Source organism: Pan troglodytes, chromosome 17, assembly GCF_028858775.2.
Source record: "Pan troglodytes isolate AG18354 chromosome 17, NHGRI_mPanTro3-v2.0_pri, whole genome shotgun sequence".
Classification (NCBI taxonomy): domain Eukaryota; kingdom Metazoa; phylum Chordata; class Mammalia; order Primates; family Hominidae; genus Pan; species Pan troglodytes.
In genome coordinates, this window is record NC_072415.2 from 66,779,552 (window position 1) to 66,807,109 (window position 27,558).

Sequence of the window (27,558 nt, forward strand, 5' to 3'; positions counted from 1 at the left end):
GTGCAATTGTAAGCTTGTGTGTGTGTGTATACATGCATATGTGTCTATTTCCTACTACTGTTATTAAAGAAGCATGCTGCTTAACTTATTACTTTGTTGAACTTGGGAATATGACTTTATCTACATTTAGAAATAATTTTTTGGGAATTAGTATTAAAGAAAGTTCTTATAGCAATAATGGCATTTGCAAGACACTGTATTAAAATACTATCAATATTAAGACTGGGTGCAGTGGCTCACACCTGCAGTCCTAGCACTTTGGGAGATGGAGGGGAGTGGATCGCTTGAGCCAAGGAGTTTGAGACCAGCCTGGGAGACATGGCCAAACTCTGTCTCTACAAAAAAAAAATACAAAAATTAGCTGGGTGTGGTGGCACATGCCTGTGTCCCATCCACTCAGGTGGCTGAGGTGAGAGAATCACTTGAGACCAGGAGGTCGAGGCTACAGTGAGCTGTGATTGCACCACTGCACCCCAGCCTGGGAGACAGAGAGAGACTCTGTCTTAAAAATAAACAAACAAAAAAAAACCCTATAACTATTAAATTAATAGCTGATATATATTAAGTGAAAATGTATAGTAAACGTGTCTAGGACTTGTTCAAATTAAGTATGATGAAGAGAGTATCATTTTTCTGAACTTTTCTGATGCTTAGATAATACTTGAATATTTCAGATACTATAAATATATTTGTGAAGAATATAAAATGAAATTATTTACAAATGAGGCCTTACTGATAGACAAAGTTACTGTTCTAGTGATTTTTCTAGAAGGAAATGACAAATAGGCCCTAACTGTAGGGGTACTGGAAGAGGTTATTGTTATAATCAGTTTAGTGTAATTAAGCCCAATTTAGATAAAATACAGCATGTAATATTGAAATTACATGCTGAAGATTTGGGTAAACAATCAGTCAATATGACATTCAAGATAAATGCTATAGAGAAGCTGGATTTATTTTGGATTTCAACCATAATGGGAGGCATACATTGTTTTTTTCCTCCTTGCTGTTCATGCTGTAGCTAGTGATACAAAGTTCCCTGGGGAGTCAGTAAGGTACATCCTGGAGGTATTGACATTATTTATTTATTAAATTTATTTATTTATTAAATAAATAAAAAATGAAGCTAGAAAAAATCAGATTCAGCCAGGGTTTGATGTATGAAATGTATTTAAACTCTGAGGAGATAGTTGATCTCTCTTGTTCGTGTTTCAGGAATGTATTTTTCCAAATGCAGCCATACCACATTAACCCTGTTTTGCATATTGGGCAATTTTCTAGTTATTGTTTTGAGTTATACTGATGTTTCTAGTGTAAAACACTTGAAGTGTCTTTCCTTTATACGTTTATGCAGCATGTTTAAACATTTTTTTCCTTCAAATGAGTACTTTGTGTTTTCAGTTTATAGTTCCCTGTGAAATCCAGTCAAAGCTAGTAATACAAAATGTAGAGAGCTGGAGTTCTAGAATCTTTTGTTCTTTTATTGTGACATTTTCTTATATGTAATAGCAATGTAATAGTGATGTAATGGCCATGGAAATTATTCTTTCACATCTCTAAATAGTTAAAAAACTACCCAAACACTAGCAACAAGATTTAGCCAGATGAACCTCTTGCTTCCCTCTTACGAAGTTATTAAAGGTGGGTCACTGACCTAGGTGGTTTCTGTGGAGCTGTTGATGTGCTTCTGGGATCAACCGTCTCATTCTTCACATTTGATATTCCCAGTAAGTATGCAGTGCCATTCTCACAGGCCTTTGACAAGGTCAGAATCCTGTCTGTTTGGGAAACAGGCATGCTGAAAGTAATGACTGATGTTACAAAATGTTCTTCTTATCTAGCCATTACCAAGCCTAAACCACATTCTCATCTGGCTTCTTTTTATCATTCTTGCTACACAACAAAAGTGATTCCCACATCATATTTCTATTCCTTATGTATAATTATTAGATGTTCTTGTACAAATGCAAATACCATTAATGCTTGACAAATATTATCAGAAATTAGTGTATGAGGACTTGTGAATTTATTTGTTCTGTGATGTTTCTTTTTATGTTCTGCACTCCATGTTTTCTGATATTTCTCTTTTTGCATGTACTTCATGAAATATGCATTTGAGTCATCTTTTTGAACTTAAGTACCTAATAAAATCTAGCAGGGAATTATGAATTAATGTATATTTGTATGTCTTTTGAAAAACATATATAAAACATGGCTAACAAAAAGCATGTGTTTCAGGGGCTCAGATTGTCATACAAGTAAAGTCTTAGTGACTGTTATTCTTCCTTAAGACTAATTTTTGAAAACGTTTTTCATGCTTTTATTTTGATACATTTAAATTGATGTTTTTCTCCTGTTACTAAAATTGCTGAAGAGAATCAGGAGGTAGTATTGAAGTTCAGTCTTTTGTTATTAGTGGAGGGTTTTAGTAGCAAGTGTTTTCTTCACGTATTTGACCCTTTGCCAGTAGTATCTAATACAGTGGAAATTAGATCTTACATTTGTATTTCACTATATATTGCCATTACATCATCAGCTTTTCTGTACATTTTTGCTTTTCATTCTGTTACAAAACATGCTATAGGACAGGGGAAGACAGAGAGAATGAATGGGTTAAGAAAAAGAGGTAATTGACTATAACCTTGGTAAAACCAAGTATAATCAGAGAGTTTCTTTTTTATCTTTTAATGGTTGACTTTATGAAATCTTACATATTTACCTACCTCTGTAGTTACCATTTTCATTACCATTTTCCCTTTTTGAAGGAAGGGGTTGTTAGAGTGGAGATATGACTGTGCTTACTACTCCCTCCTCTCACAACCCCTCCATGCAATTAATCACTAAGTCTTTCCCATTAGGTATCCCTCAACTACTTTTTTATTATTTCCAGTGTGCCATTGTAATTTATGGCCATATTTTTCCATACCTAGGCTATCTTTATTGGGTACCCTGCCTACTCTTTCTACCTTCTAATTCATCCTTTACTCTGCCGGGAAATTAATCTTAGGAAAGAAAACACTGACAACACTTGCTTCATATTAATGTCTTAATGAATAAACCATAAACAATATTAGTTCATAAAGCCTTCAAGACAAGGTCTTCCATAGTGTGGTACCTTCCTACCTTCTGTCTTTACCTCTTACTGTTCTTTTACACAGACCAGTTGCTCTAGTCAATAATAATTGGGTCACTCCCAATTCTTCTTGCTAGTATCATCCATATTGTTTTTGTGATTTTCACTCACTTGGAACATTGCTTTTTTCTTTCCTTTTTTTTTTTGTTTAAAAACAAAAGTATCTATGATATTTTAAGGAAATTTGAGTAATAAGAATGCAGTCTTGCATATTTACTTATGTAGTCACCATTTCCATTGCTCTTTATTGCTTTGTGTAGATGCAGATTTTTGCCTGGAGTCATTTTTCTTTTGTCTAATACTTAATTTTTCTTTTAGTGTAGGTCTGCAGGTGATGAATTCTTTCAGCTTTTGCATGTTTGAAAAAAAACTCTATTTTATCTTCATTTTTAAAGGCTATTTTCTCTAGGTATAGAATTCTAGGTCAACAGGTTTTTGTCTTTTGCTGTCTGTACTCCAGCTGTCTTCTGGGTTGCATTATTTTCAGCAAGAAATCTGCTGTCAACCTTATGTTTCCTCTGTATATAACATTTCTTTTCTCTGGCTCCTTTTAAATTTTTTCCTTAATTACTGGTTTTGAGCAATTTGATTGTGGTTTTCTTTCTATTTCTTGTTCTTGGGGTTTGTTATACTTATTGGATCTGTGGCTGTGTAGATTTTATCAAATTTGGAAAACTTTTGGCCATAATTTATTCAAATATATTTTCTCCCCACCATTTTCTTTTCTTTTCTTTTCTTTGGAGACTCCAATTATATGTCTTTTAAGCCATTTGAAGTTGTTCTTCAGCTCATTGTGATGGTATTTTCATTTAAAAACTTTTTTTGGTTTCATTTTATATAATTTCTATTGCTATGCCTTCAAGCTTACTGATATTTTCTTCTATAATGTCTAATCTAATTGTTCCCATCTAGTATATTTTTCATCCCAAACACTGTAGTTTACATTTCTGAAAGCTTGATTTTGGTACTTTAATATCTTCTATTTCTCTATGCAAAACCTTTTGAACATCTGGAATATAATTATAATAACTTTTAATGCCTTTGTCTTCAAATTTTAATATGTTTATCAGTTCTGGGCTTGTTTTTCTTGATTTGATTTTTTTTTCACTCAGTATTGATCATTTTTTTGACATGCCTGGTAATTTTTTTTTTTTTTTTGAGACAGAGTTTCACTCTTGTTGCCCAGGCTGGAGTGCAGTGGCCCAATCTCAGTTCACTGCAGTCTCTGCCTCCCAGGTTCAAGTGATTCTCCTGCCTCAGGCCTCCCAAGAAGCTGGGATTATAGGCACCACCACGCTCAGTTAATTTTTTGTATTTTTAGTAGAGATGGGGGGTTTCATCACGTTTGCCAGGTTGGTCTCGAGCTCCTGACCTCAGGTGATCCACCTGCCTTGGCCTTCCAAAGTGCAGGGGTTACAGGCATGAGCCACCGCTCCTGGCCATGCCTTGTAATTTTTTATTAGACACCAGATATCGTGAACTTTATTTTGTTGGGTATTGGATATTTTTGTATTCCTGTAAATTTTTTTGAGCTTTGTTGTGGGACACAGTTAAATTTTTTTAACCTTTTTTAAATTATATATATATATATATATAATTATACTTTAAGTTCTAGGGTACATGTGCAAAATGTGCAGGTTTGTTACATGTGTATACATGTGCCATGTTGGTGTGCTGCACTCATTAACTTGTCATTTACTTTAGGTATATCTCCTAATGCTATCCCTTCCCCGCTCTCCCACCACCCCACAACAGGCCCTGGTGTGTGATGTTCCCGTTCCTGTGTCCAGGTGTTCTCATTGTTCAGTTCCCACCTATGAGTGAGAACATGCGGTGTTTGGTTTTTTGTCCTTGCGATAGTTTGCTGAGAATGATGGTTTCCAGCTTCATCCATGTCCTTACAAAGGACATGAACTCATTCTTTTTTATGGCTGCATAGTATTCCATGGTGTATATGTGCCACATTTTCTTAATCCAGTCTATCATTGTTGGACATTTGAGTTGGTTCCAAGTCTTTGCTATTGTGAATAGTGCTGCAATAAACATATGTGTGCATGTGTCTTTATAGCAGCATGATTTATAATCCTTTGGGTATATACCCAGTAATGGGATGGCTGGGTCAAATGGTATTTCTAGTTCTAGATCCCTGAGGAATCACCACACTGTCTTCCACAGTGGTTGAACTAGTTTACAGTCCCACCAACAGTGTAAAAGTGTTCCTATTTCTCTACATCCTCTCCAGCACCTGTTGTTTCCTGACTTTTTAATGATTGCCATTCTAACTGGTGTGAGATGGTATCTCATTGTGGTTTTGATTTGCATTTCTCTGATGGCCAGTGATGATGAGCATTTTTTCATGTGTCTGTTGGCTGCATAAATGTCTTCTTTTGAGAAGTGTCTGTTCATATCCTTTGCCCACTTTTTGATGGGGTTGTTTGTTTTTTTCTTGTAAATTTGTTTGAGTTCATTGTAGATTTTGGATATTAGCCCTTTGTCAGATGAGTAGATTGCAAAAATTTTCTCCCATTCTGTAGGTTGCCTGTTCACTCTGATGGTAGTTTCTTTTGCTGTGCAGAAGCTCTTTAGTTTAATTAGATCGCATTTGTCAATTTTGGCTTTTGTTGCCATTGCTTTTGGTGTTTTAGACATGAAGTCCTTGCCCATGCCTATGTCCTGAATGGTATTGCCTAGGTTTTCTTCTAGGGTTTTTATGGTTTTAGGTCTAACATTTAAGTCTTTAATCCATCTTGAATTAATTTTTGTATAAGGTATAAGGAAGGGATCCAGTTTCAGCTTTCTACATATGGCTAGCCAGTTTTCCCAGCACCATTTGTTAAATAGGGAATCCTTTCCCCATTTCTTGTTTTTGTGAGGTTTGTCAAAGATCAAATAGTTGTAGATGTGTGGTATTATTTCTGAGGGCTCTGTTCTGTTCCATTGGTCTGTATGTCTATTTTGGTATCAGTACTATGCTGTTTTGGTTACTGTAGCCTTGTAGTATAGTTTGAAGTCAGGTAGCGTGATGCCTCCAGCTTTGTTCTTTTGGAGAATTGACTTGGCAATGCAGGCTCTTTTTTGGTTCCATATGAACTTTAAAGTAGTTTTTTCCAATTTTGTGAAGAAAGTCATTGGTAGCTTGATGGGGATGGCATTGAATCTATAAATTACCTTGGGCAGTATGGCCATTTTCATGACATTGATTCTTCCTATCTATGAGCATGGAATGTTCTTCCATTTGTTTGTATCCTCTTTGATTTCATTGAGCAGTGGTTTGTAGTTCTCCTTGAAGAGGTCCTTCACATCCCTTGTAAGTTGGATTCCTAAGTATTTTATTCTCTTTGAAGCAATTGTGAATGGGAGTTGACTCATGATTTGGCTCTCTGTTTGTCTGTTATCAGAATATAAGAATGCCTGTGATTTTTGCACATTGGTTTTGTATCCTGAGACTTTGCTGAAGTTGCTTATCAGCTTAAGGAGATTTTGGGCTGAGACGATGGGGTTTTCTAGATATACAATCATGTCATCTGCAAACAGGGACAATTTGACTTCCTCTTTTCCTAATTGAATACCCTTTATTTCTTTCTCCTGCTTGATGGGACACAGTTAAATTACTGAGAAACAGTTTGATCCTTTTGGGTCTTGCCTTGTCAGGTAGGGCTGGAGCAGGGTTAAATGTGGAGCTAATTATTATCCACTGCAAATGGAACACCTTCCTGAGAACTGTACCTAGTGGCTCATGAATTTGAGGTTTCCATCCTGGCTGGTCAGAGTAGGTACTATTCACAATCCTGTCTGAGTCCTGGGTACTGTACCCTGTAATCTTTTGAAGTAGTTCTTTCCTTGGCCTTGGGTACTTTCTTCATAGTCACACAGTAATCAGTACTCTGCCGAGTATGTAAGGAGGACCTTCTGCAGGTTTCTGTGGAGCTTTCTTCACCCTGGTAGTCTATTCTGCAAACTCTAGCTGCCTGTACTCTAAGCTATCTGTCTTCAACTTAAGGAATCTGTTAGGCTATTCAGACAATGGATGTTAGTCAGTGTTCAGACAATGGACATTAGTCAATTAAGGATTGTCTGAAAAAGCATTGTTTCAAATCCTTATATCTATTTTTTTCCCAATTATTTTATGTAAAAGGGTAAATTCAGTTCCTATTACTCCATCTTGGCTGGAAGCAGAAGTCTTTTCTGCTAATTTGAATTTTCAAAATCTTTAAATATTCAGGCAGAGTCCACTCTTTCCCTGATATTTTTAAAAACAGGTTTAGTTGGGAATGGATTTTTTTTTTCTATCTTTTGAACCTCTGTATTAGTCCATTCTCATGCTACTGTGAATAAATACCTGAGAGTGGCTAATTTATAAAGAAAAGAGGTTTAACTGACTCACAGTTCCGCATGGTTGGGGAGGCCTCAGGAAACTTACAGTCATGGTGAAAGGCACCTCTTCACAGGGCAGCAGAAGGGAGGAGTGCTGAGCGAAGGGGGAAGCCCCTTGTAAAATCATCAGATCTTGTGAGAACTCACTGACTATCAGGAGAACAGCATAGAGGAAACTGTCTCCATGATTCAATTATCTCCACCTCGTCCCACCCTTGACACATGGGGATTATTACAATTCAAGGTGAGATTTGGGTGGGGACTCAGGGAGAAACCATATCAGCCTGTTTATTATTCTTTTTGCCTTGTGTTGTTGATTGTCTTCTTATGTGCAAATGTTTTGACCCTCACTCTTGGGGTATACATTTCTCTCTCACCCCAGGAAGTTAATTACCATTGATATGTTACAACCATTTAATCTTCAGACTTTATTCCAACTTTTCCAGTTGTTCCACTACAGTCTTTTACTGCAAAAAGATCCAGATTAGAATTGTGCATGGTTAGTTCTATCCCCCTTTCAATTTAAAATAATTCCTTAGTTCTTCCTTCACCTTAAAGACTGAAAGTTTTGAATATTTCTGGCCAGTCGTTTTATAAAATGTTTCCCAATTTCCGTTTATCTGATGTCTTCTCATGGTTATTTTCAGAATATGTATCTTTGGCAAGAAACTGACATTTTTCTCATTACATCTTATCAGTTGGCATATGATTTTAATTTGTTTCATCACTAGAGTTTACTTAGGTCACTTAAGGTGTTTTTTGGCTTCTTCACTGCAAAGTTATGTTTTTTCTTTTTGTAATTAGTAAGCATTTTGTGAAAAGATACTTTGAAACCATGTAAATAGCTTTTCTTTATCAAACATTTAAGTTACTCATTTATTTGCAGTTGGATCTCTATTTTATACAACAGATTACATTCCTAAACTCTTATGTGATGTCTTGGATTTGGTCAGTGGGAGTCCCTTCACACTGGATATTTTTTTTCTTTCAGCATTGTCTTGCTTTACAACTGAAGTAGATGATGCTGCCTCCTCGTGTGGATGTGCTTTTTATCCATCCTGGCTGATACCCTGTGACTGATGTCCTCTCTTCCCAGCATGGTCATCCTTTCTCCCCTTTTGGGATCCAGCACCCTGTGCAAAGCTGCCTACCTGCATAGATGCCCTCTTCTCTCTTTGGGCCCCATCCCATCCCCCCTCACCATATGGATGCCCTTTTCATACCTCTTAGACTTCAACCTTCTGTGCCAGGTTGCTTTCATGTGTTGATTTCTTAGACCCACCTTTGGGATCTGTACTGGGCTGCGTCAGTGTGTGAACTCCCTCCTCTCTCCACTCAGGTTCCAACAGTGTCTCTTGATGCACATGCTTCTGGGGCTGAACCCTGTGCCAAGCTGCTGCCACCACTTCCCTCTTGTTTAGCTTCCCTCTGCACCCTCTCAGCCTCTGACATATTGCTCTGGGCTGCTGCAGGCCCGCTTTTCACCACCATGCCCCTTATCTGACATGGACTCCTACCTTTGCTCAGGTGTATTTACTAACTTTGGGCTCGGTTGTTCAGAAGAGAAGAGGAAGTATAAACTTTTGACACCAGAGATCAAATTAGTTACTTGGAGCTTTTGCAGGTAGTATATTCTCACTTATTTGTTGATTAATGATTTTATTTTAGATATCAATAAGGGAAAGTCACTTAAGCCTTTCCATTATAACTACAAACCACATTTAATGGAGAATTAAGAGCTAGAGCAGTAAATTCTAAATTTATTCCTGTGAAACTTTAAGATATCTGAAAGAATATCATATTATTTTCAAAATTGAATTAACTTTAATTTACTTAAAATTATCTTTTCCCACAATATTTAAAAACATAATATGATATACATTTGTAAAAAATTGATATGTTACAAATCTTCATGTACAAGAATATGAAGTTCTATACTAATTCAACCATGTAAATATATCCTGTTAACCACGTAGTGTACATCTATTGAGAGTATTTTTCTGTGACTGTAATATCCCCTCCCCCACTTTATACTATGAATACTCTTCTCTAACTTGTTATTTTCATTTAACAATATATTATGGCTTTTATTCTATGTTAATATATATAGCTGAGCTTCCTTTTAAACATTGTTTTTGTAACTTCGCAATACTCCTTTTAGTGGATACATCATAAATTATTGACACAGTCTACTAATGATAGATATTTAGGTTTCTGAAAAATTTTTCTATTACGATTAAGACATACATTTATAACCCAGCCACACACATATATGTTTGGATATGGTATCATTATTTAGCATAATCTTAGAATAGGAATTCCTGTGTTAAAGGAAATGTGAGTTTTAAATTTAATAGAATTTGTTAAAAAAATTACTAATTTTTATTTGTACTAAAAGTATATTACCAGTTTTCTTACATACTTGAGAATGCTGAATATCTGTACGGTAAGAGATAAATAGTATTTCATTATTGCTTCAATTTGATTTCTTTGATTATTAGTGAGGTTGACATCTTTTTGTATGATTACTATCTATTTGAATTTCTTTTCTCGATTGTTCATATTCTTTAAACATTATTTTGTTGGCTTATTTTTTTCTCATAGATTTGTTAGAACTCTGTATTTTGAGGCTGCTAACTCTATCTCCATTTAATCAACAAATAGTTACTCTGTGCCTCCAATGTGCTGGGCACTGTTCAGTGTACCAGGGATACAACAGTGAACAAAACATCTGAAACTCTCTAGCTCTTGTGTAGTTTACATTCTGGGTGGAGAGAGGCAGGTCAAAAATAACAAAAACTTTAAACATATAGCATGTTCTCTGGTGTTCGTGTTATGGAGAAAATAAAGCAGAAAAGGGAGAATTTGATAAGATGGCCAGAGAATAACTCATTGAAAATGTAACATTAAGAGCTTGAAAGGTGGGTGAAGGAGGTGGTGAAGCTCACATTGGAGGAAGTTTTTGCTGTGACTTAGACAAGAAATGCATAGATGGAGATAAACGGAAAGGATAGCCAAATAAAGAAGCTTTAAAGTAGTTGTAGGCCGGGCGTGGTGGCTCACGCCTGTAATCCCAGCACTTTGGGAGGCCGAGGCGGGCGGATCACGAGGTCAGGAGATCGAGACCATCCTGGCTAACACGGTGAAACCCTGTCTCTACTAAAAATACAAAAAATTAGCTGGGCGTGATGGCGGGCACCTGTAGTCCCAGCTACTCGGGAGGCTGAGGCAGGAGAATGATGTGAACCCAGGAGGCGGAACTTGTAGTGAGCCAAGATCGCGCCATTGCACTCCAGCCTGGGCGACAGAGCGAGACTCTGTCTCAAAAAAATAAAAAATAAAAAATAAATAAATAAGTAAAGTAGTTGTAAGTAGAAGTAGTGGTAATTTCCACAAACATATGAAGAAACATTTGGCTGGATGGTGAGAGTAAGAGTCAAGAATTTGCAGACAAAATGTAGAAATTATAATATTTTTTCTGTTTTGTGGAAGTTTCTTACAGAAGGTTCAGCAATTATTCAAGGAGGAAAAAAACAAATTTTAGTAAGACTTTTTTCGTTTAAGATTGATATACAACTTAGAGGAAGGTCAAATCGTAGATTTTAATGTTTGTAATGGTGCGATGGGACAGGAGTAGTCAAGAAAACCATCTGGGAGGTAGAAAGAGTGGAAAAGCCTGGAGAAGGTTGTTGGAATCTTAGCTCTGAACTTGACTTTATTGGGAAGTTGCATCAGGGACTTTGTGGGAGAGGAATTCATTGAGGTGGTAGGTACTACATGGAAGATTGTTAGAGGAAGGAAGTACAAAAAAAAATTTCCAGGAGGCATTGATAAAACATGTTTCTACTTAAAAATTTTTCATACCATTTTTTCTTTACTTAAACTATTCAAAATGTTGTAGTATTATGAAATATTTGTGAATATATTTTTCTCACAGGTGCATTGGATCGTTGTGTGATGGGGATAACAGCGGTTGAGATTCTAAACGCTTGTGATGAAGCTGTTCCTGCTGCTGTTGATTCACTTAGTCATCCAGCAGTCAACCTAAAACAAGCTATGACGAGACGTAGTCTTGCTGCTCTTAAAAATATGGCCCATCATAAGCTACAAACCCTTGCAACTAACCTCTTGGCTTCTGAGGCATCTGACAAGGTAAGTTTTATATGTGGGCTCATGAAGTGTGTAGACCCCATTTAACTTCATTTAGTAACATGGCTTTGGCATATCTTAGAAAATAATTTTTGAGAAATGACACTTGAAAAATAAGCTTTTGATTTTCATTTAGGTTTATCCAACATGGTTTGAGTTTTTCAAGTACTTGGCATTTTGAAAAAGTATATTATTCTTACCATTCAAATATTTTAAAATTCTTCCGACTGAATTAAGTGACTTTAGTTTCTGAAATTAGGGCAAACCAACTGTGTGTAATCTGTCTTACTTTTTGGTAGTCTTTCTGTTGAAAGATTGAGCACTAGCTAATGTCCTAAGGAGGGAAAAAAGTAATTTAGGTACAATTAAGATGTCTGTAATTGTGATGTATCATTTGTTTTAAAATTAGGTTCTGATTTTAGTAAGGTTAAGGCATTGTAAAGATTTAAGAAAATGTTTCAGAATACGTATGATGGTGTTGCAGAAGTATTGAAATTTTTCTGAGACCCAAGCTCAAACACACTTTCCTTACTGACACTTAATAAAGTATAAGTTACTTCTTCAGTTAAGAGAAGATTATCCTATTAAAAAAACCAATCCCAATTCATGAATTGGTTACTTATCTTTAGTTTTGTAGAGTCTAGCCACTGTTTGGTCTGTGGTATTTGTGTCATGTAGTATAATTAGAACTAGTTTGTCTCTAGTAATGGATAAATGAAACCTAGAGACAATCTCAATATTTCATCTGAATCACTACTTAAAATTCTAGTTCCATCTAAATATTCATTAGAGTTATTAATGAATAGGCACAAATACTTTTAATTTTAGTCTCTCCTTGATTTTCATTTTTTAAATGGTTAGACATGTGAATAAATAGTAAAGGGGTTGAAAGGCTCATTTGCAGACTTGAAAATTAACCATGAGTTCGTGCGTGCTGATGACACATGAAATACTGTAGGCAGTTCCACTGACCCACATCCTCCAGTAATTCGCAGTAATGTCACCCTTTGATCATTATTTCTTCCCTCAAGATATAAATGTTTATCAGCTATGTTGTATTGTATATTTCAACAGCTGGAACTGTGAAATCGTTCTACATTTTTCCTCTGTGCTTTCAGTAGCAAACCCTAAAGTTTGTGAAGAAATCACAGCTGAAAGCATTGGCCATACCTTCAGTTACTTCCAAGGAATCTTGTAGCTGTCTCTAGAAATTCGGTGTTCATAGCACATTTTCTGACATGATATGTAATTTGATTTTGAGAAAATTTATAAAACAATATGTTTAAGAGCATGCATGCATGTGGTGTAACTCCCAGATATATTCTTTTTCTTGATGGTATCCCCTAGAAGTAAAAATTTGGAAAAATAATTATATAACTTGAAAATTAAAGAAAAATAAGTGGTACAGTAACAGTTATGAATGGCTTTTGTAAGTGGTCATGGTCCATTATGTGATTTTTACAATCTTGTTTGTCCCTGTTTTAATAGCGTATTTTATAGTGCAATTAGTGATAAAAGCACCAGATATCAGAGACACTACACTTATGTATTGTAAAATATATTGCTTGTGAACCTCCTTAGTCTTGTAGCAATGGTAATTGTTGCCTGGCCTACAAGGAAAACAATTATAGAAGGGAGGAAAAAGGCTTAGGAAGCTGAAGCTGCAGGAGGATAATCACTTTATAAAAAATGTATGTTGGCTGGACCATTAGGGATTTCTCTAACTATTTTCTCATGTTGAGTTTGAGGTTCCTTCTGAAGGGAATATTTAAAGAGCTGTCCTCTGGATAGCTTTCTAACCTCAGGAGAAATAAACCCACCCAAAGTTAAAAAACAAACAACTAAGAGCTTCTCAATGGTACAGGACTTACTCTAGGATATTGGATCTAATTTTTTACATGAGTCTTTCAATGGAAAGCGAAGCCTGTATTGGGATACTCTATAGAAAGTGCTGCTTTTTGTCTTGGTAACATAGTGTTAGCAATCAGGGCTATATGGAAGTAACAGATATTTTATTTTGCTAATTATGTTAATTATACTGGACATTGAAAACTTTACAAAGATGGAGAATTTACTATCCTGTGATTTTTTTCTCACAGTAGAAGATCAAGAGGGTATTAAGTAAAATACTTTATTACTGTGAATGAGTCTTTTGCAAGAATGTGTATATTTGAAACCCTTTGCATTTCTCTTATGACATGTATTTTTTCTTTATATTATGATAACTTATATATTTATCTAATTCTCCCTACTGAAATTCAGTCTTTTTGAGAGCAGGGATTTTTGACTTATTTATCTCTGTGCTTTTCTATGACATCTAGCAGCAGCTGCTGTGCAATAACTATGTGTTGAATTGGATGATGTGGAACAGAAAGTGCAGAGAGCCTTTTCTTTCGCTGTTTTGCCCTTGTCTTTGCCATTGCCTCATAACTGATTGTCGTAAGACCCCTGCATTGCAGCCTCAAGGCTGTGTTCATGAACCTTTAGATGTGGAGCATTCATTAGTAACTTGCAGTCTTCCTTTGCAAAAGGAAGTTTTGCTCAGTTTTGCATTCTTCCTTTGGTTTTGGTGAGTGAAGTTGTGTAGGTATAACTCATTCTCCTTCCTTGCCTTCTCTGTATTATCAGTGTTCTAACCCATCCTGGACTTATCTCAACTTTATCCTTTCCTTTATTCCTGTTCCTTTTGACTGTAGACCATGATAGCTCATGTGTGACAGATTGACATTTTGGGATAGGTAATTCTTTGTTGTTGGAGGACTGGAGTCTATATAGTAGGATGCTGAGCATCATTTCTGTCTTCTACCTACATCACATCATGCTGGTAGTAGCCTCCTCTTTCCAGTTGTGACAATCAGATGTCTTTAGACGTTGTCAAATTTCCCTTAAGAGGCAAAAATTGCCCCTGGTTTAAAACCACTGCTTTTGAAAAAAAAAAAAAAAAGCTTGAAATAGCAGGAATCCTGCATCCTCTATCCTATCCCTCTTTTCCCTTCCCTACCCTTGTTTTTTAATCTCACTCTTCCTCAGGACAGTGAAGCCATTACCAACCCTTAGCCCCTCCACCCATTTTGGCAGAGTTAGTTCTTACATTCTTTTTATGCTCACATTTTTTTTGTTCATACGTTTCCCAAAACACTTTTCCCTTTGTATGGGGTATTTTTTGTTCTTTATATTTGTCTTCGCTACTAGATTTTAAACTTCTTCAGGACAGCGGTTCAGTTTTTCATCTTTTTATTTCCAATACTCAATGTAGTATAACTATATTGCATTGTAGTATAACTACACATAGAGTATGGTACATACTAGTGAAAAATGGTAATTGCTCAAGAAATTTAGTAGGAAGTTAGTTTGAGGTGTCAATTAGAATTGTGTCGTAGAAGAACTTGAATGCAAAGCTGAGGATGTAATTTAATGGGTGCTGACATGATGCTGAATACTTTTAAAAGGATACTTTTGATTGCTTAAGAAATATTTTGTCATATCTAACATTTTAATGTAAGACACTTACAAATATTGATTTGGGAAATGAATTGTGAGGTTACTGGAATGATAAAGTGAGAGGTCATGGGGACTGGAAATAGGATTAGGCCCTGGAAATGTGGAAAAGCGGATGGTTAGGAAGCTGTTGCGTAAGTTGAATAAATAGGATTTCACTCTGGTCTTGAAGAGTTTGATGTTCAAGATTATTTCAGAAACCAAAACCCGGCTGAGGGGAGAATGGCAGTGCTATTAACAGGAATGTACAGGCCATGGAATAGGCTTTGAGGATGATTGTAATAGGAGACGTGCATCTTATTGGTAGTGTTAGGAGTTGGGGTGTGTGCAAGTCAGCAAAATACCTTTGAGAAATAAGTGACATGATGGTGAGATAAAATAGAGATGGTATTATTTTTTTCCTAAATAGGTGCTGGAGTGTAGAGCCTGACTTAGACTGCAGTTCACGTTTTTGGGTGCCTGCTGTCATTTGATTTTTTTCAGATATGCTCTTTTCCTGAATTGTCACTGCAAATAGGTGAGGTAGTTCTTATTGTCCCCAATTAGCAACTGATGCACCTAAAGACAGTTGGATGGAACAAAGATTGGCAAACTGTTTCTATAAAGGGCTAGAGAGTAAATATTTTAGGCTTTGTGGACTGTCTCTGTCACAGTGACTTAACTTTGCTTTATAGTGTGAAAGCAGGCATAGACAATATGTGAAGAAATGAGCATGACTGCTTTCCAATAAAACTATTTACAGAAGCAGGTGGTGAGTTGGATTTGGCCCATGGGTCATAGTTTGCCGACCCCTACATCAGAAGATAGCATTGTTAATATCAACTACATCAGAAGATAGCATTGTTAATATCAAGATTGTAAGTATAGTTCTCTGGTGGAATGGCTTTTGCTTTATTTTTATAAAAGCAGTTCAAAAGAGTGGTTAAGAGCCTGGGTACTGGTGACAGGCATGTCTGTATTCAAATTATGTTTCTATAACTTGCTAGCCGTGGGTGACCTTGGGCAGGTAAACTCCAGTGGCCTCCTGTCATCTTTAAAACAAAATTCAAACTTTTTACAGTTGCCTCTGAAACTCTATGTGATCAGACATATGCTTCCCTCATTTAATTTTATTCTTCAATCCTTGATTATTCCAGTTCTAGCCAACTGACTCTTTTTAAAAATATGACTATTCGTTGAATGGATTAATGAATGAGAAAAATGAATGAATTATACTTAGTACATTTTGACTACTGGTAATGCATTGCAAAATCTTGGTATAGAATTACAAGATAGAAATTGAGAGTTGTTTGTAAAGTTATCCTTTAAGAAATTCTTTTTAAGTCACATCTTCGTATGATATTATTGAGAGACAGAGTATGGAAATGGAAGAAATTTGAAGACAGAATGCCTGTTTAGATATCAGGAAGATGAAGATGAGCCAGTGAGAAGCAGAGAAAGAGAAATCATACAGGCGGATTCTAGATCACACATACAGTTGAAAACAAAAGTAAAAGGTCTACAGTTTGTCAGAGAAATGAAATAACATTAAGAATTGGGGTGTGTAGGTTTAGTAATTAGGAAAGCCATTGGTGATTATTAAGAGAGCTGTTTTGGTAGAGTTGGTTTGGTCAGAAATCAGGGTACAGTGAGCTGAGTTAAGAAGTAGAGGTAAAGAGTGTGGAAGAAATTAGCTTTTGATGGAAAAAGAGGAGGGTAGTAGCTTCAGTGTCTAGGGATTTAAGATCTGGGTTTATGCTCTGTTTAGGAGATCACTGAGCATTTATGTTGGTGGGAGGATAACGGGTGGGACAATGCAGGAGGACATGGTGTTAAGAACAGAGCTGGAGAGTTTACCCTTACTAGAAATTGTTTCTTTGTAATTGGTAATGATTAAAGAGAGGAAGATGAATGTACCAAGTCATTTTCAGTGGAAGAGAATGAAAGTAGGCTGTGATTTCTGTTAAAAGGAAGGAAGAGATGCTTATAATTCTTTGGAGGTAGAGCCATCTTTTTTTCTCTTTTTTCTTTTTTTAAATCCCAACACCACCCAGCATAAGCAGTTCAGTGGATTAGGAGTTAGAAGATTTGTAAAATATAGATAACCAGTCATTTATAGATTGCACATGATGATATTTGGCAAATGCATGCATGCATATATTTAGAAGATGGTCTGAGCATATCCGGTGATGTTTCTGACATGTTTTTCTCATAAAGCGTTTGCTACATACATGGTTCTTCATAAAGAGATCTTGGGCTAAAGGGATTTTATTAGTGAAGCTAGAAAACCATTACTGCCATGAAATTAATTTCTTCATCCTACTGTGTGTAATTTTCTGTTCTGCAGCTTTACATCTTGAGCATTGTTGTGCCAATCAGAATCACCTATTTATAGGGGAAAATGATGAGGTTGAGGAAGTGGAAAAATGACCAGGATGATTTATCTTTTACCTTACATTTCTCTCATGTTGTCTAATTAGTCAAAAGTCTGAAAAAAATGAATGTGCTATATTTGCAAAGGTCAGTAGCTTTGTATTCTGTGTAACGAGGCAAGAGAATGGAATTTAGAAGTCAAATATAACCTACTAAGAACATAGTCTGTTCTTACGCTTGCAAAATTCACTCTAAAAACATTTGTACTGATTGAATAGACTTTATGATTCACTGTGAAAAGGGCACTGTAAGATACAGACAAGGACAAGCCAAATGACATTGTGTACAGGATACCAGGCCTTGTTTAGTGAACTGTTTTTGTCCTTAGAATAATTCTTATGATATGTATGACCTTTGAAGAATCAATTAAATTTGTTTAACATTCTGTCCCAAAACTTTAATGAATATTTTAATAGAAAATATGAGTATGTTGATAATATATTATTATATATTCATAAGTATGTAAGTTTTGTTTGTCCTCTGTGGTTATTGGGACAAAATTTTAAATTACGCCAATTGTTGTCTAGTCCCTAATAAATAAAGGAGCCTTAGCTAAGCTGTCCAGTCTTAAGAAAACAAAGGAGTAAATGCCTGTGACTATAAGAGGGGAAATACATTTTCTCAGTCAAATAAAGGAAACGTTTGTCCCCTTCCATTCTGGAGAGATACTAGAAGTAATATTATTCCAGTAATAAAATAATCATGATCTTCTAACATGCTTATTATTAGCTTTGGTGATTATATGATATAGAGATATTTAAAACTTGGCCAGGCACGGTGGCTCATGCCTGTAATCCTAGCACATTGGGAGGCCGAGGTAGGCGGATCGTTTGAATCAGGAGTTGGAGACCAGCCTGGGCAATGGTGAAACCCTGCCTCTACAAAAATTAGCCAGGCTTAGTGGCACACACCTGTGGTCCCAGCTGCTCTAGGGGCTGGGGTGGGAGGATTGCTTGAGCCCAGGAGGTTGAGGCTGCATTGAGCTGAGATCATTCCACAGGACTATAGCCTGGGTGACAGAGCGAGACCCTGTCTCAAACAAAAACAAACAAATTATTGTCAGTCTCTCACATGATAACAGAGATGATACTCTCAAAGAATAATGTTTGGGTATCATAATAGTTATACTCATAATTTTGATTGCTTTCTGAATCCTGGCACTTATAAGCTAAGAATAGCAATCAGGAAATTTCTCCTCCATGATTTGGCATATTAAAATATGGACTTTGTGGATTCTCTGAAATGTCCAGATCATTTAGATAGCATAAAATCCTCTTTTTTTTTTTTTTTTGCAAAATGTGTTGTTTAACTTTTTGAATAGGGAACATTTTGATTCCTATCTTTTAATTAAGATGTATTGAATGTTAACTCTTTTTTGGTAACTCAGTGCAAACATTGGTTATAATAATGCGTTCTAGATTTATCTGTTGATAAAATATTATCCACATTTACTTCCTTTCCAAGTTTCCTAGACTGCTGGATTTTTTTTTCTAAATTGCTTCTTTATAAACCTTTTATCTCTTTGCTCTTCTCTTGACTATTATGGCCACTGCTAATCCCTGCTACTCTATCTCTGTTTTTCTCTGAAAACTGATATAGTAGTGTTTAGATCTACCATCTTAACATTTGAGTTCCATTTCACTGTTTTTATGTTTATTTCTATTTTTTCTTGGCCTCTTTCAGATTCAGCAAATATATTTAAATTTTACTTTCCCCTTCTTATACTTGTTAGCTATAGATTCTGTTAGTATTCTTTTAGTTTTTGCCCTAGAGATTGTAAGTACATCTTTGACTTATTACAGTCTAAAACAAATTATTCCTATTAGAATTTCTCTGCTGGTGCTAGAGCCTTAGAACACTACAACTCCATTTGCCCCCCCTTCTTTTTACATTTTAGTTGCCATGCATTGTAACTTTACATATACTTTAAATTCCACTAGACATTATTATTGTTTTGTTCAGTCAATATTATTTAATATTCTTATATTTAAACTCTGTTCTTTTTGTACTTTACATTTTTATGTTTTCATCTAAGATCATTTTCTTCCTCGAAAGAACTACTCATTTCTTTTAGTACAAGTTTATTGGCATTGAATTTTCTCAGTTTTTGATTGTCTGAAAATGTTCTCTGTTTTTGAAGGATATGTTTGCTGATTATAGATTTTTAGGTTGGTGGTCTTTTGCACTGTAAAGATTTCATTATCTTCTCCTTTCCATCTTTTTTTTGGGGGGAGGAAATAAGCTATCATTCTTATTGTTATTCCTTTGGATCCCCCCATTGCTTTTAAGGTTTTCTATTTTTCCCTTGTTTTTTAGCAGTTTAAATATGACATACCTAGATGTGATTTTTTTTTTTTTTTTGTATTTATACTGCTTGGAGTTGCCAGAGCTTTTTGAATCTGTAGGTTTGTGTCTTTCACTAGTGCAGGAAAATTCTTGAGGCCATTATCTTTTCAGATGCTATTTTCTTACCTCTCTTTCAGAAACTCCAATTACATGTAAATTAGACTGCCTCCTTTGCCCGTTTTTAAAAAATTGTTTTTCGTAGGTTTCATGTTCTTCTCTGTATTCTGTAATCTTTGTCTCCCTCTGTGTTTGAATGTATATATTTTCTGTGTTCCATAGTACTGTTTTCTGCTGTTTTTCCACAAACTCCTTTACTGAGTTATACTTTTAATTATTATTACTGTCTTTATTTCTAGGCTACCTACTTGATCCTTTTTTAAAAATAGATTTCAGTTATCTGCTGAAATTCTTTATCTTTTTATCTTCTTTTCCATCATTTTCTATATTTTCTTGAACATATTAATCCTAATTATCTTAAAATCTTTATCTGCCAACTCTAATATCTGTATCACTGGTGACTCTCTTTTAATTGCCTCTAATCTCAGTTATATGCTGTAATCTCTTGGCATGTGTAGTAATTTTTTGTTAAATACCAGACATTGTAGGTAAAAAAAGTAGCTTGTTCAAATGATGTCCTCTTCTAGAGGGGGCTCACCCTTTCTCTGCTGTTCAGATAGAATAAAGGCTGACCAACTTAATATAATCAGGGACTAACCTGAGTCAAGGCTAGGTTGCAGTATTTTAAATCTCTGCCTATCTGTGATTTTGCTTCTACTTCTCTAGTCCTTCCAGGGCTTCCAACAGAGAGCCGAGAATATTTAACGGGGTTCTTTTGCTTGTTGAGTCCTGAATCCTACTTCTTATCTTCTTAGCATGACAACCCTGCCAAAAACTCCATTTTGCTTTCTAGAGACATTCTTAGTCTCCCCACACAGCTTCAGTATTTGGCATTTAACATGAATGGCCCTGTGTCAGCTTCTGTTTTCTTTCCCTCCCTTCTCACTAGGATCTTGGTCCCTTGAATATTCAATTTTCTCTTTAGCCCCACAAGACTTTCAAAAGCTCTGTTACTTTCTGTATTCCCAGTGATGGTCCTACTGCTTGCTTGGTCTCTGCTTTATCCAAGGTACTTTAAAGCTAACATGTATAAGATTGAACTCAAAATCATGTCCCATAGAACATTCCATTTCTCATTATTTTCTACTACCTAGCGGTGCAAACTGTGGCCTACAGGTCAATAGGGCCCTTGAGCTATGAATGATTTTTATATTTAAAAAATATTATTAAGAATATGTGACATAAAGCTTTGTGGCCCTCAAAGTTTGAAGTATTTGCTATGTGGCTCTTTACAGAAAAAGTTTGCCAATACTTTTTCTGTCCTAGTAACTGTCATCACTGTTTGTCCCATTATCTATATTACAAATCCTAAATGTTATCGAATCATCTTCTCTTGAAAACCAATCCAAAATGAACTTTTGTCATTTTTATCTCCTTCTGAAAGCAGTCTTCTCTCTGCCTCTGCCACTCTTCTAGTTTATGATCTTTCCCCCAGATAATACCTTATGATTGATTTTTTTGTATTTAATCGGCCCTTCCTGCTCCTACAAATCTGACATCTGCTCCAAGTTCTCCATTAAAATAAAAGTCCACTGTCATAGGACTCACACACGTAGAAAATTACACTATATGTGGGTTGTGAGTGCATGTGCTCCTTTATGTATAAATGTATGTGTGCATCATGTGTGTATATTTCAGAGAGTTTGGGATGGATACTTTGAAAATTTCCAACTCAGGGTACCTTTCCACCAACTCTTCTCCAGTTTGAAGGAAATGAGTTTTAGGTTACTATGAATGCAATCTCAACCATTACATTAAGGAACAAAACTAAATTCTCAAAACTAACTAAATATTTAATTCATATTTGCTAAGTTTCTGGTGATTACAGGATTTTTGGCTCTTTTCCCTTTCTAAGGATCCTTGAATTAGACATGACTGGATTTATTGTGATGATTGCATAATACCATCAAATAATGACATATACAGCGGAACAACTCTTCCTGAAGCCTAATAAATCCTGTGGTTCTAGTGCCTTATTGACCCTGTGGCTTACATATAATAGGTGTTCAATGGATTTATGAATGGGATTCAGAGTTCATACTAAATATAATTCATCATATTCTGAGCCAAGGGGAAGCAGTCTTGTTCTTTGATGGTTTTAAATTCGGAACAGTTTTGTTTTTCCTTGCAAATACATTAACAAAAATACACTATATTAAGAAGAAATATAGATTATTGTGGAATGTAGGTTAGACACAGCTGAGGAGAAATTTCTTTTACTATCTCACATCATAAATCAAATAGTAGAATGCTGAGAGAATAGGGAGTGCTAGGTGGATTAAACCCTATGACTTTTCAGCAGCCAGATCTTTCTAGCCCTTGTGTATAATACTTTAACTCTTATTTGAGAACTCAAAGGTATTGTGAAGTAATTTATAAAAATATACATATTTATGGCAAAATGCTAATAATTTAGTATTTTTGGAGATGAAATAATTTATTCTCTTCTAATATGTTTGAAAATCTGCTCTTTATGAGATCATATAGAAATTTTCAAACTTCTTGACTTTTAAAGCCTCTGTTAGAAAATAATTGAATCAGTCAAGTTCAGTTAAACATTTATTGACTACTAGGTACTGTGTTAGGTCCTGGGGAACCAAATGAATAAGACATATTTACCTTCAGAAAATACACTCAGATAAATACAATTGAATAAAGTAGCGGGGTTGGCTGAGACATGCAGAAAGTATTGCAGAAACCTGTCTCAGCTTGAGGTGATTAGGACTGGCTTCTTGGAGGAGGAGACATTCAAGGATGAGTAGATATATTCAGATGATGGAAGCAGATGGGTTGCAGAGTGTTCTGGGAGGACTAGGTGGCCCAAGCAAAGTGGGAAGTAGGAAATACCACGTGCGGGGAGACAGGTGTGGTGGGAAATGAGGCGAGTCCATTGAAGCACCATGTGAAGGTGCTTAAGCTTTATCTTTTATCTCAGTGGCTTTCAAACTTTAAAAAAAATTAGCTTCGTAACCCTACTCTCAAAAGGAATTATATATGAAAGCCAGTATGTAAAACAGATAATAGGTAATAGGGAGGAGAGTTTAAATTCAAGAGCTATTTGTGAGTTAGATTCGGTGAGACTTCGTGATTGCTTAGGTATGGGTGGTAAGGAAGGTTGGCTCACAGGTTTTCTGATTGGGTGATAGAATAGAAAGTAGCTCTATCACTTGTGATATCGAATGTAAAAGCAGGTTTTGTCCGGGATGATGAGGAGTTGCTTTGTTCATGGTGAGTATGAGGTTCTTATGGGACATCTATGTTGTGATGTCTGCAAGACCTTTAAGAGAGTGAAACTTGAGGCAGGGCTGTGGTGATGAGACATCCAAAAGATGGTTCTTAATACTGCGGAAGTGGAGGAGATCATTCAGAGCTAGACTCTGGGCTTACTAACCTTAAGGGAGGAGGAAAAGGAAACGATTTAGAGAAGGAGTGGTGTGAGGCATGTGAGGAGAGCCAGGAGAATGGGCTAACCTGTAAACAGAGGGAATCAAGAGTTTCAGGCAGAGTAGAGAGTAATCACTTGTGTCAAATGCAGTAGATGTTGGGTATTAGAAGGATCGAAATGTGTTTGTCAATGAAGTCATTAGTATTCTTTTTAAGAACTGTCTTCCCAGGATGTTGGGAGGAGAAGGTTTACTGTGGAGGGTTAAGGAGTGAAAGGAAAGTGTGGAAATAGAAATAGTAACAAATGTATAATACTTTTGAAATGTGTGTATGAGAAGAGAAGGAAAGAGAGTAGCTAGAGGGAGATGCAATTTTGAAGACAGCTGAGAGTATTTGTGGGCTGAGGATGATGATCAAGTAGTGAGAGGAACGTTCTCGATCAGGATAGGGAGGAAGTGATAATTGATGAAGCTAGGTTTCCAGGGGATGAGAGAGTGGGCGATTTCAAAGGTAAAGGGAAGGAAGGCAGTTGGCCTTGATGTGGAGGAGGAAAGCCTTATTTCTGAAACTGAAGGGAAAGAGCACAGGCTGGGTGTCTGGATGGTTATATGTTTCTGTGGATAGTGGATGGGGATTGAGGAGAGAACATTCCTAAAGCCTTCCCATTTCTCCCAGAAGTTGGAGCTAAGATTGTCTGTGGGGAGGAAGGGAGTGATCCTGAGTAGGGGACCTGATGAGAGTGGTAGAGATTAGGGAAGGAGGGGTCTAAGAGCAAGTGTAAGGATTCACTGAATTTGTATTTGAAATGCAGACGTAAAAGGGAATGGAGGGTGGTTGTGAAAGACTGATTGCTAGGACCGACTGTGGTTGGACAGGCAGGGAGGGGGAAGAAGGGGCTGATGGGGATGAAATTGTGGAATCCAGGGCCTGAATGCCCCATGATAGTGGTTCCCAAACCATGCTGCACCTGAAATCACCTAGGGATCTTTAGAGACTGCTGGCACCTGTCTCCTACACGAGGATTTTCTGATTTAATTGGTATGGGGTGCAACCTTTGCGTGGGAGGTTTCAAAGGTTTCCAGATGGTTCCCACCTACAGGTTACAGCAGTTTGTGCTCCAAGAGGCTGAAGAGCAGATGTGGGGAAGACCTGGAACTCTAGAAGGTGTGGCCAGAGTGGGGATATTAGCATTTAAGGTTTCTCAGGTAAGGACAGGACCCAGTGTGCATGGCCATGGGAGTGACTGGCTGAGGTTGAGTTGAGTGGAAGTTGTGAAAGTCACTATGGCTTTTAGTATTTGGTGGTGCACTTTCCTGGTCTTTTCTCCTCCCACTGGATAAAGAGCCTTGTGATAAGAATGCAGTGCCATCTAACAGGCTAATTTGGGAGTAGGGATTAAGTTATGACTTAACAATAGGATTCATACATGCCTTATGAATGTGTTTTGGAAAATTATAGTTTAAAATATTGTTGATGCAAGTAAAAATCCCCAAACTAAATGATGAACCTAATAGGAACTTGCAATTTGAAAGCAAGATAACAGCATTTGAAAGCCCACACTTATGATGCACAGAATATCAAGGCATCCCTTATGTGACACCGTCCAGTGTTCATATGCAGTAAAATATTTGTACCATTACTCTACGGTTCATAATAGTGTGACATCTAATTAGAATGCTGAAAGTCTCCAGAACAGCACGCCCCAACCTTTTTGGCACCAGGGACTGGTTTCGTGGAAGACGGTTTTTCCATGGCCTGGGGTAGATGGTTTCGGGATGAAACTGGCGTTAGAGTCTCATAAGGAACGCACACTGTAAATCCCTTGCATACACAGTTCACAATAGGGTTTTCACTCCTATGAGAAGCTAATGCCGCTGCTGATATGACAGGAGGTGGAGCTCAGGTGGTAATGCTCGCTTGCCCGCCGCTCAGCTCTTGCTGTAGGACCCCGTTCCTAACAAGCCATGAACCTGTGGACCAGTACCAGTTCTTGGCCTGAAGGTTGGGGACCCCTGTTCTAGAAAATTAGTCACATGCTAATTTAAGTTTATAAATAGCAAAATATAAAAATAGCACTTGTAGCATAATTAGCAAAAGTAACCTTAGTAACTCACTTTACTAAATGACCCTATGCTTAACATTGTGTCATTTGCCCTCCTACTTTGAATCCTTTTACATCCCATAAAGAAGCCCCTTGACCTCCAACAACTGCAGACCCTAAGTTGAAAATCACTGACCTATATGGATGTTGAACTTTCCTAGGACAATGGTTGGCCAGCAAGGGTGTGAGTCAGGGACAATGATTTCAAGGTTTAAACATTTTTTTCCAGTGTGAATCTTGTAAGATGATTTATATGACATGGTATTGCAGGCCCTAAAATTAACCTTGAATAGAAATATATTTGTCAGTTATCTCAGGGAGACAGTTTACTGCATTGTCCAAGTATAGGAAGTATAATTGGTACATAGTGGTTGTGACTGGAATTCTATATGATGCTGTCAGTTGAGTACAACAGGTAAAATATCCAAAGATCTTTCTGTTAATGTCTTCCACTGATCTCTCTCTTATTTTGTATTAAAATACTTATTTTTCCTAATTACATTCACACCTCAATCACAATCACACTAAGCAGCAATCAGCTCTGGTAAAAGTGATATTTTCTCAGGCAAATAGATGGGTAGAAAGGACGAGGTAGGAAAAAGAATGGGAACGGTAAAAGGGGAGCAGATTTATCAGCATAACCCAGGATTTTGGGTTTTTACAGTGTAATGTTACTTGGTTTTTAGTCTCCTTCACTTCTATTTCAGTAAGTGTAGTACTTGCTATATGCTTGTGCCACCTTTCACCTGGCTAATTCCTACTCATCTCATGAGCATGAGTTCTGTGACCTCTGTCCCTGCAAAGGCTACCTGAATTTTTCAAGTATAATACAGCCAGATCAGACAGGGGCAGTTGGGTCTTCCTCTCTGATCCTCTGGCACTTGGATTATATTGCTATCCTAGTACTTATTCTATTGTACTAGTATAAGTAAGCAGGTAGATGTATTTGTTTCCATCTCTATTTCTCTGTATCAGAGTTTCTCAACCTCAACACTATTGTCATTTTTGGCTTGATAATTTTTTCTTGTGGAATCCTGTGCACTGCAGTATTTTTAGCACCATCCCTAGCCTCTACCCACTAGATGCTATTAGCACCCCTTCCAAGTTGTCACTAGCAAAGTGTCTCCAGACGTTACCAAGTGTCTGTTGGGAGTGAGGGGAGAATTACCCCTGCTCAAAACCACTGCTCTATATCAGACAAAGAGCTTCTCAGAGGACCATACCATATTGCTTCTTGTATTTCCAGTGCTCAGCACAAAGTGTTCATTGAATCACTAAATAACCCAGGATTTGAGGGTTCACTAATGTGGATTGGATTCAGTCTTTCCTTTACCACCTCCCTTCTCTCTAAAATCTCTACAGAATGAATGTTGAGAGTCCCTTGATAGCTAGAATTATTCAAAACATGGAGGAAGTGGTAGGCAGATAGAGGAGGAACCTGACTTCCTCCTGTATTGTCACCATTGACTTGCTATGTGACCTTAGGTGACTAACTGACTTATCTCTTATCTTCAACTTGGTTTTAGTTTTAAAATTGGTATAATAGGGTTGTAATGAAGTTAAATGGGATAACAGATTTGAAAACATTCATCACAATAATTGTTCAACATACATAGTTTAATACTCTTGATTAATTCATGCATTCATTCAGCACATATTGAGTGCATACTCTAAGCTAGGCCCCAAGCTACAACCAGCTGGAGAGGGCATCAGTTACACCCACACCCAGTGGGCCCTGGCATTGGGGAGTTCCTACTCTGATGTGGGAGAAAAGTGTGTAGTTCATTGTGTTGAGCCTTTTACTATCTAAGGTATGAACCAAGTGAGAGAGAACCCCAAGAGCCAAACTGACCTGAAGGGTTGTTGGGAAGGCTTTTCAGAAGAGAGAGGCTTGACATTAGGAGGACGGTGGGGAAGAACACCCCAGGCAAAGGGAGCAGCCTGTGCAGATGCAGGTGGGCATGGCCACTGTGTGGAGAGAATAGTGAGATGTGGGCCAAGTTGGATAGTGATGAGGGAAGAGGGTTCAAAATAGCTTAGAATC

At 36.8% G+C, this 27,558-nt stretch overlaps 1 protein-coding gene across 6 annotated transcripts in view; it reads left to right on the plus strand.

The window, feature by feature from the left end:
• WDR7 (WD repeat domain 7) overlaps positions 1-27,558 on the plus strand; it is a 377,397-nt gene that overhangs the window by 68,124 nt on the left and 281,715 nt on the right. For all 6 annotated transcript variants that reach the window (XM_009434062.5, XM_009434059.5, XM_523934.7 and 3 more), the window contains exon 14: positions 11,445-11,659. In XM_009434062.5, coding sequence (XP_009432337.3) covers positions 11,445-11,659 — 215 coding nt within the window. The remainder of the gene's footprint in view (positions 1-11,444; positions 11,660-27,558) is intronic.